The 10,083-nt window shown below is 43.2% G+C and overlaps 1 protein-coding gene across 1 annotated transcript; it reads left to right on the forward strand.

The window, feature by feature from the left end:
- The first annotated feature begins 632 nt into the window (after window positions 1–632).
- Window positions 633–9,848, forward strand: gsg1l2b (gsg1-like 2b). Its single transcript, XM_071516853.1, has 5 exons — window positions 633–933; window positions 2,093–2,140; window positions 4,067–4,219; window positions 8,617–8,728; window positions 9,548–9,848. The coding sequence occupies exons 1-5, from the start codon at window positions 633–635 to the stop codon at window positions 9,846–9,848; spliced, it is 915 nt and encodes a 304-aa protein (XP_071372954.1).
- Window positions 9,849–10,083: the final 235 nt, after the last annotated feature.

Here is a 10,083-nt window from a genome sequence, read left to right on the forward strand (position 1 = left end):
CCTTGTTTTAAGATAGTGACACTTAGAAAATTGCTGAAATAAATGAAACCGCATTGGAAACCAGTGGAATTATCAACTCACCCCACTGGCAAAATGTGTCACTTGTCTTAAAATAAAATAATGAATTTTAAGAATGGATTTGACACTCAATAGCTTGTTTAGATGGACTTTTTTTTTTTGCAGTGTTATACAGGCTGTCATTGTGCTTATTTCTAGGGAATTAAATAACGGTGTAATTCATTTATGCTACATTTTGCTGGGGTGGAGTGAGGGGGTGGGGGGGGGCAACCGGGACCCTGTCTCAAGGACCCGTGTAGGTCCCCGAAACCCAGTTTGAGTGCCGCTGCTCTCAACAGTCAGAGGAGGCAGAATAGAGAGGGAGGAAAGGGGGTGGGGGGGGAGGAAGGGGGGATGTCGGGGCAGCAGCCTACAAAATGAGAGAATCAGCTGCACCGGAGGAGCAGAGCTGAGAGGCGCGCGCTAGGAGCCAGACGCGCCGTGGTAATTAGCCGCGGATATATTAACGGGAATAACCGGATTATGAGGATTGGAGGAGGAGACGCCTGCCAGAATACGGTGTTATAAACGCCTGGGGGATTAAGTTGCGCGTCTTCACCACTCCGGCCGCCGCGATGGGCATAGACCGGCGGCGGAGAGCCTCGCTGGCTCTCACCTTGAACTTCCTCGCGCTGTTCCTCGCCGTGTCGGCTCTCACCACCAGCTACTGGTGCGAGGGCACGCGGAAAGTGGTGAAGCCGTTCTGCACCGGCCCGGTCACCACGAAGCAGTCGTTCTGCATCAGGTTCAACAGCTCCAACATCAACGACACCCGGCTGGTGCAGTACATCTGGGAGACCGGCGAGGATAAGTACCTGATGAGGAAGTTCCACACCGGCATCTGGTTCTCCTGCGAGCAGAACGTCAACATGACCGGTAAGTTTTTAAAGAGGCGCCGGCTGATCGCGGGAGTGTAGCGCAGCGGGACGCGCGGAGAGGTGCGTAACGGACGGGCGGGTCATATGGCAAAATCCCGGCTTCTAATATAATTTATCATCACAATATCAGAATCAAAACTTCCAAACCGGCTTCTATATACATATACATACACGTATACTTCTATTCTATATTTTGATATTAACATATAAAAAATAACATCAGGAGAGCATGCAGGATCAATGCTCCCTCAAACCTGATATTTGACCTACTTTATCACATCAAATAATAACACCAGTCAGTCATCAGTGATTGCTCCATTGTCCCAGAAATGTACATAACAAACAGATTGTACATATAGATATATATATAAATATAAGCAGGTTTGCAAGTTTGGGTGGTAAATGATATTAGATGCAGGAACTTTACCATAACAAAGGGTTTAGTGAGCCTGCAATTATGCAATTACTATAGTGTTATTGTAGTAAAACCATGAAAATCCTTTTATTTTGTATTTTTGGGGGCTTTAGACTGTGGCTGATCTAACCTTTGTGCATAATTTACAACAGATGTTACTGTAGACCTGAGTAGCATTAAAGTCCTATTTATTCCAATGCAATGTTGATGCGTTTTTCATTGTGTTACCTGCTGCTCTAGCAGGAAAAAACACAGCACTTGTTGTTGCGTGTGAAAACAGTGCTACTAATTTATTCAAGGGCTGTTCCAGATAAGCCAGCTGAGACCTGCATGCTCCCCTGACTGTGGTTTCTAGGAATATGTGCTATCTCTGCGTCTGTCACTGGAGTGCCATGCATTGGTATCCCACTGTTGACAATGAAATCCAACATCATTGTGGCCAGATAGCTGTTGCAGGCCGGATTTAAGGCAGGAGATTTAGACATACTGGGGAGGACAAGAGCCCATTAATGCAGAAATTCAATGAAATCCCCTCGCAGATTGGATCAAATAGTGATTTTTTATATCATGGGTTTATCTTTGACAGAAGGAAGTGCAATAGGCTACCTGTGATTCTCTTTCATGGGGGAAAATTGATGGAATACAGATGACGTCCCCTGATTCACTTATCAGCGTGTCGCAGTAGTCGCTCCTGTCACTGAGTGTCAATGGAAATGAGAGTCTAATTTACCATCTCTTCCAGGTGAAAACTGCAGAAGTTTCCTGTATGTCGCACCTTCAAATGAGAGAGGTAAGCCTGTGTGTCTTAAATTGGCAGCCATACATTCCAACACTGAACTAGGCAATGAAAGGCAAAATTGCGGTTTCAGCTCATGTTTCTAGTCATCGTCCAGGCAGCGGCGTCAGGTAATGCAATTCCACCTCAGAGCTGCAAAATGAACTCAGGTATTTGATAAACATGGAATAAGTAATGTTCCCGGAGATTAAATGTAAAGAACGGAATGGAAATACTTCACACTTACTGTTTGTATAATCTAGACGCAAAAGTAAGGCATCCGAGTGTGGCAAAAAACTTTCACTGTACTGATGATCAGGCAGTTTAAGAGTGTCAGGGACACACACTCTGTTTTTGCAGGTTTGTCAACTTCAGGCCTGAAATCTTTATTCTCTTCATGTTTAGGGCTATTTTCCACTACAGTGGCCATTTTGACTGAAGTGGACATTTTGGAAGGAGATTTACGATCCATTGTCTCTTTAACCCTGACAAAGGCTTTCTGCCAAAACACATTATTTTTTCTGGACAGCGATGTGTTTTAGAACATCTATTTGCCTCTAAGAGGAGCTGGATTTGTTCTTCCTTTCACATTTAGGCCTGCAAAGAATTTGAAACCACATCATGTAGGCCTCCTAATTCTTTGGTGCAGTGCAAATATCTATACCATGCCATAGTGAGACATTAGAAAACATCTAGCAAATACATTTAGTATATCTCTATCTTCCAAGATCCAATGCATAAGAGTCAAAAAGAAATATCATATCACATACTGCGAGTGTACAATCATGGTTTGACCCAATCATCCTCCATACGTCTTGGCAACACCCTTGACGCCTGCGAGATGCAGCGACACTTAAATCATCAATCGCGCAATCAGTTAATCAATCAAGCGGCGGGTCGGTCAATCAAGAAATCAATCTCTCGTCCTCAGTGTGAGCCCATGCCCCCTCGCTGGTCCTCGTCCCGTGGTGTGACCCCCCCTCCTTCCCGTTATCACGTCCTCTATGTCCGCTTCAGTCTCCACACAATAGACTTCAACACGGCCCCCAGAAAAGACGAAAGACAAATGGATGAAGGATGTGGTTCGTTCGTTTCGGTGTGATTATGCATAACCCGTTGAGAGCTTCAATCCACAGTGTACAGTGATATCGCTATGACAGGAGGGATAGGGACTTGTCAGAAATAAGTTTGCCTTTATCGCTGTGATTTCATCTGCTGATGCAGCTATACCTTGGAGGAAATTGGTCCAAAGATCTAAAGACTAAAAACAAAAACGGAAAAGAAAAAATGCGAAAGAAACTAACTTTTTACTTTATCTTCTTCAACCTACTGCTACATTTTAATGAATACATCTTTCGTTGAAGTATGGAATCCAATTTAGAACGAGTCAAGGATCTGAATCTATTCATAATTCATAGGGCATATTTTGGGTAACAGGCATATTACTTTGGTCAACCTTGTGATTAATTAAGTAGACCTACCTGCCCTTAGGGGGGGAAACATGCAATTACACCACCGCTTGTATACAAGCAGGGTTATTTTTTAATCCATATATGCAGACCTTGATATTAGCATGGCGAGGGTGGCGTGTGGAGCTAAGCCCAGGATGTTGTATGTCTCTCAGCACCCTTTCTCTGACAGTGAAGGTTAATGATATGGGTGAGTGGGTCAGTGGTCCACCTTACCCAACTCACCCCCCCCTCCTTCCCCTCTCCCCTTCCTCCCTTTTTCCCTGTCCTTCCTTTCCCTTCGCCCTTGCTTACCCATATTCTTTCCTCAATTCCCTCTCTCTCTCTCTCTCTCTCTCTCCCCCCTCTTCTCCGTCCTCCACCACTTACTCTCCGCGCACGTTCCCCATCATTCACTCAACCTTATGCATCCCCCACCCCACCCCCCTTCCTCATTTCCATTTCTTTGCCATCACCAATATTCTCTCCGTAGGAGTGCTGTGGCTGTGCATCGTTGCCGAGTGCCTGTACATCCTCCTGCTGGCCACCGGCGGCATCCTCATGTCGATAGAAGTGTGCCACTTCGGCAATGTCATCGACGGCCTCAAGCTCAACGCCTTCGCCGCCATATTCACTGTACTCTCAGGTATGTAGCTGCTTTCAAGCTTCGTGAGGTTTGCTATCGATGGGGAGGGCTGTGGGTAAGAGTGTCAAATGCAAACGGAAGAGTTGGGATGGTTGTTTCCACGAAGACGATTGAGTCCTTAGTTCTGTTTCCACTGTGGCATTTGGCCAATTCCGCATCCAGGCCAGTTGCAGCCTTACAGCCCTTGAGAAGATTTCCAGCCAGTTTGCAGTCTGCCTCCCTCCCTCGGTGGAGGAATTAACAATGACCTTCTCTCTAATCCACTCTGTGAAAACCATCCCAACCGCCACACTCTGGGCAATGAATCACTAGTGAAAGATACTCCGCTCAGCAGCAATGACTCGGAGCGTTTTTACTGACTTGACAGGTCAGAATCTTGGAGAAAGGAGCGCTTGCTGAAGGCTGACGGAACTACATTAGAGGGAACTGATTTGTGATGACCTCAGACTAACCTCGCTGTACATCCTGGATCCACGGTTTCAACGTGTACATCAAGTTTGAAGTGTAGCACATGCTCAGTTCCATTTTATAGATCCATTTTATTAGGTACATCTAGGTAGAACCAGGTAGGACCCTCTTTTGCCTCCAGACCAACCTAAATTAATTGAGGCCCAGATTCAACAAGGTGCTGGAAACGCTCCACAGGGATCTTGGTCCATGCTGACTCAATAGCATCATTCAGTTCTCACAGATTTCTCAGTGACACATTCATGCTGCGAACATCCTGTTCTGCCTCGACCCAAAGGTGTCTATTGGATTGAAATCTGGGGACTGAGCTAAAGTCACTGTCATGTTCCTGAACCATGTTGAGACGATGGAGCTTTATCTTCCCGGAAGTATCTAGCTGAAAAAAGGGGAAGGGATGCACCTGGCCATGCACCTGGCCAGCAACAATGTTTAGATATTCTGTGATGTTTAAACAATGGCCAATTGGTACTTAGGGGCCAAATGTGTGCTAAGAAAACATTCCAACACTGTTACACCACCACCACCTGCTTGTACCTTTGATATCAGGCAGGATGGATCCATGGATTTAAGCTGTTGACACCAAATTCTGACCCTGCTATCAGCATGTCACAACAGAAACTGTGATTCGTTGGATCAGGCGACATTTTCCCACCCTTAAATCATCCAGCTCTGGTGATCTCATGCCTACTGCAGCCTCATCTTTTTGTTCTTAGCTGACAGCAGTAGAACCCAGCATGGTCTTCTGCTGCTGTAGCCCATTCACCTCCAGGTTCGATGAGTTGTACTTTGATGCCCTGGCATGTTGCCCATTCCGGCGTTCAGTCGAACAGTAACTGAACCTGTCAACACTGTCTGCATGCTTTACGCTTATGTTTTATTAATGCGTGACTCACTGTCTGGAGGAGCGGGCTGCTTGCGTAAATGGGGACGGACGTGTAGCAAATAAAGTGGATACTGAGTGTCATTTTTATCTTTTTGCAGTATATAGGGCTACAGTAATGTGGCCGAGCAAGTCGAAGTCAGTCCCAGCATTTTGACTTTAAGAACTTCCCAAACTCTTTTAAATAGGCCCCAGCTCGTCTTATCGCAAAAGGTTTAATCTGCCCATAAAATGTTTGAATTAAGTAAGGCGTTTTAAAGTTGTTGCTGTTTTTAATGGGCTGAATAGATTAGAGAGGGGTTCGTCCTCTCGTAATGAGCACCAGAGGAACAGGACCAGAATAACCTTTATTAAAGCCATGCATCACTCGGGGTACGAAGACAGACGGCATGAAGAGGGAGTATGAGAGGGAGAAAGACAGAGTGAGTGAACAGGCAAAGGGGAAGGGAGCGAGAAAGAGAGAGAGCTCACTTATTTTTGTTGAGAATAAACTTCCTGTGTGGGTGATTAACTTTGCCATCACTATAAAAACAGCAGTTTCCTCCAACTTTTCACTGACTCACTGTGCTGCAAAGAGGCAAAAAGTGCGTTCAGTTTGGGAGAAACAGACAGACTGCTATAACACACCTAAACCATTTGATGTATGTGGGATTGAGAATTTGTGGGAAGTAAGAGGAATTGTTATTCTTCTTTAGTTTCTTTATTGTATTTGCACATGTTTTGCACAACCACCACGTATATAAATGGAAACTATAGAGAGTCAACCATCTTTTGTCCTCTGAGTGAATCCTATTGTAGCTCAATTAAATTCAATACTAAAACAAACCAAAATGGGATGAGGGTTTTCCATTGGATTTACTCAGCCATAACACTGTAAAACTTTCAATGAGGCTATACAGAGGAAAGAGGCAAGAGTTTGCTTCTGTTCGTTACTCCATTTTGTGGTATGTCCTTATTTTGGAAGCGGTTTAGCCCTAAAAATAAACAACCTGAATTCACACGTATTGATATTTATATGGAATAATCTGACCTCTCTGTGAACAGCACATGCATAATTTCCACACGGCGGAACATGCCATGGACTTGGATCTGGGATTTGTTCCGCTCATCCTAACACAAAGCTGTCTTTGATTTGCATAATATTATGATAATATTGTGGTGGGATATCTTTAGGAATAAACATGAGCATTGATAGGGATGAGATGGGAATTTAGGTGTTTCGTGCTGAATCTGGTCCGCTCTTGTTCAGTCCAGGGATTTGGGGGCTTATGTAGTAATCGGATTGGTGCACAGGCTGGTTTTTTTTTTTATTCCTGCTCCGTTTTATGGGTGATGAAAGTCCAGTGTGAGGAGATCCCTTGCTTCAGCTGTCAAAATCTGGCATGTAACTAAACCATCCGGAAAAAAATAACACAAAGTAGAGAGACACAAAGGGAGAAACAGAAATGAATGGGAGCCGGGAGAGAGAAAAAATTGCACAGAGAAAAAAAAATGAGTCAGAAAAAAAGCACAGCGAGTAGCGCTGATTGGAAGCATGAATGATAAAGTACAGACAGAGAGAACCGACCACTTTCAGTTAGCTCATCCACTGGTTAGTGGGTAACTCCTCTGTTCTTTACCCAGTGGACCTCTGAATTGGTCCTGAAACATATCTTGTATGCAAGGCTTTCTTCTCTGTCTCCTCTCTCTCTTTCACTCTCTTTCTTTTTTGTCTTTTTATCTTCCAAAGAAACATGCACAGGTAGTTGATGTGATTAGCAAAGGGCACTGTGTGCTTTTCATAGCACCAGCTGTCTTTCAAAGAATGATAATCCAATTTGTAAGTCATATACGACATAGATATGAATAGTGCTCTAGCCTACATTGCTGTGTATAGATATGAGTTTTACTGCAATTTTATATCAGTTTTATGACAGTTTTACCTAGAACCACAGTTTGTCTGGCTAAGCACTGAAAGTCAAAAAAGCAATGGGTAAGAGAGCTAGCTAATATTATGAAGCCTAGCGCTCTTGTGCTACTAACTGAAAATATGCAATCTAGCCATACTAAGTTATTTAGGTTAGCTAGTTAGCCTAGCTGACCTTCCAAGTTCAAACTACCCATAGCCCATATAGCTAACCAGGTACGCTAGTTAGCTAGCCTGCTGTCCTTCCGACATCATGAATGGCATTCAATGAATGAGACCAATAAGTCATTGCCATTTGTATTTTTGAGTTCTTTCTTCCATTGAGGTTTAACTGAACCAATAAGATTATTTCTGCCTCCAGAGCAGCTCTGCTGTCTGGTTTTGGATACATAAATCTATGCAGTCCATATGTGGCTGCTGTAGGCCTATGTTTATTGATATGGATGTATGAGCTTATTGCTCAGGTCGTATAATCAGGCACGCATCAGGTTTCTGTAACACAGGCAGCTCACGCCAACACTGGGACTCACAAGCCTGAGTGTCACTTGGGTATAGCAGGGTGTGTCTGTTGTCATACCTGCAGTGAGTTCACATTTGATCTTGTAGTGAATATGAGTGGGTTTGGAAATGATATCAGATGCATGGACTTTGCCATAGCTTTGGGTTTAGTTAATTAATGCCCCTGGTCACAAGATAAACACAAATACCAAATGTTGGATTGACACAGTGGATGTCCATACTAGCAGTCTTCAAGGTGGTCATCTGATCATACTGGCTTGTCTTGTTTGTGTATGTGGGGTGATATCTGGGATTATGACAGATTTTTTTGCTGATTAATTTACAAAATAATCTGATCTGGACATATCTGATGAAGCATTGCTAGCAAAATTAAAAAATAAAAGTTCAAATATGTAACAACACTGACAGAAATGATAGCTGTTTTTACATGCTGGTGGAGTTACAGTGGCAACTCACCCTCACATAATATTATAACATTGCCACCAAGTGGTGAAAGAAGGGAACAGCAAGGTTGCCGTTCCTTCTCACAGTGAGGAGGATGTCAGTGTCAGGTAGAATTGTTTTCTCTCTAATCTTTATTCTACCAATGTTCAGTATCAGTAAGCAGTGTTCCCTCTCTGGCAGGTCTGTTAGGTATGGTGGCCCATATGATGTACACCACAGCCTTCCAGCTGACTGTCAGTCTGGGCCCAGAGGACTGGAAACCTCAAACATGGGACTACAGCTGGTCATACATGTGAGTAAACATACAGTGTGTGTCTCCACAGTCTGCAAATATAACCTGCAAATAAATACAGCAAGGTTCAGAGGTGACTTTGAAAACAAAATATATTATTTTTATGCTCCATTTTGCTTTTATATGATAAGCATGCTTTATAACAAAATGACTTTGATTTCTGCAATTCTGGGAGCCTATTATGATTATTAAGATTATTGATATGATATATGTATGTTTCAGAAAAGGTGGATTTTATGTGGTGAAGCCTGGGGAAAAAGAGGAATGTACTTTATTTGTGTGATGCCTTAGTTTGTTTAGGAATATGTCTGTTATGAATACATAATGCAACATGATGTATGGGCCTGTCTTGGAAGCCCAGAGAATTCTGAGTGCACAACACTTAACTAAAAATCAATTGGTAAAATATGCATTTTCAATGACACATCTTTTAAAGTAATAAATTAACTTGTCAAAATGCAATAAAACGTCCCTCTAAATAAGTCAAAAATGTAATAAACATTATGTTAATGTAATAAATTGCCAGATGATGCAATAACATCCTCAGACTGATAGTATGTTTGATTGTAGTTTTTGATAATGATAATGTTTATATAATGATAATGTTTTTTTATTTATTACATTATTAGTTTGAAGATGCAATTTATTACCAGTTTTATTATATTTTCTACCTACTTTGAGGGGCATTTTATTACATTTCGACCAATAATGACATTATCCAGGATTTATTAACTACATAAATCGCTGCTACACACCTGAAAGAATAAATTCCTAATTTGAATGAAGAATGTCAAACGATTCGTGTCTCCTTCCCTTCAGTTTGGCGTGGAGCTCCTTCACGGCCTGCATGGCGTCCTCGGTCACCACCATCAACCGCTACACCAAGACCATCCTGGAGTTCAAGCACAAGCGCCGGAACATCGAGAAGAACCTGAAGATCAAGCAGAAGCTGCTGGAGCTGGACTCTCCGGAGCAGGTGTGGGACATGTACATCAGCTCGGTCCCCAGCACCGCCGAGGAGCTGCTGGACCTGTCGTCCAACGGCCGCAAGCTCTCCAACACCTCTGTCTTCCTGGACCTCAATGATCTGCCCGACCCGCAGGGGGAGGAGTACTGCTGAAGGTGCGACGTGGAGCATTTTGAAACATCGCTATATCATTGTCAAATTGATTGTGACACCTTGGTATAATAGCTGTAAACAAATGAGACCACGATCGAGACGATAGGTAGCCTCTATCTCACACCAGTGGTATTGTTAGTGCGAATGTTTCTCAAAATTAAGACCATATTTCCCAGCAAAGGTTTTCTCTCTGGCTTTACTGAAGAGGATAAACATGTTGGAAGTGACTGATCAG

Source organism: Centroberyx affinis, unplaced genomic scaffold, assembly GCF_046629955.1.
Source record: "Centroberyx affinis isolate AG114_WGS23_722 - 3 ecotype Tasmania unplaced genomic scaffold, CSIRO-AGI_Caff_v1 ptg000433l_1, whole genome shotgun sequence".
NCBI classification, from domain to species: Eukaryota; Metazoa; Chordata; class Actinopteri; order Beryciformes; family Berycidae; genus Centroberyx; species Centroberyx affinis.

Excerpts from the sequence above, each read along its gene's own strand:
- gsg1l2b (XM_071516853.1), top strand. The coding sequence starts at position 633 with ATGGGCATAGACCGGCGGCGGAGAGCCTCGCTGGCTCTCACCTTGAAC. Across the intron at positions 934-2,092 it reads GCAGAACGTCAACATGACCG|GTGAAAACTGCAGAAGTTTC; the intron begins GTAAGTTTTTAA and ends CATCTCTTCCAG. Across the intron at positions 8,729-9,547 it reads GACTACAGCTGGTCATACAT|TTTGGCGTGGAGCTCCTTCA; the intron begins GTGAGTAAACAT and ends CCTTCCCTTCAG.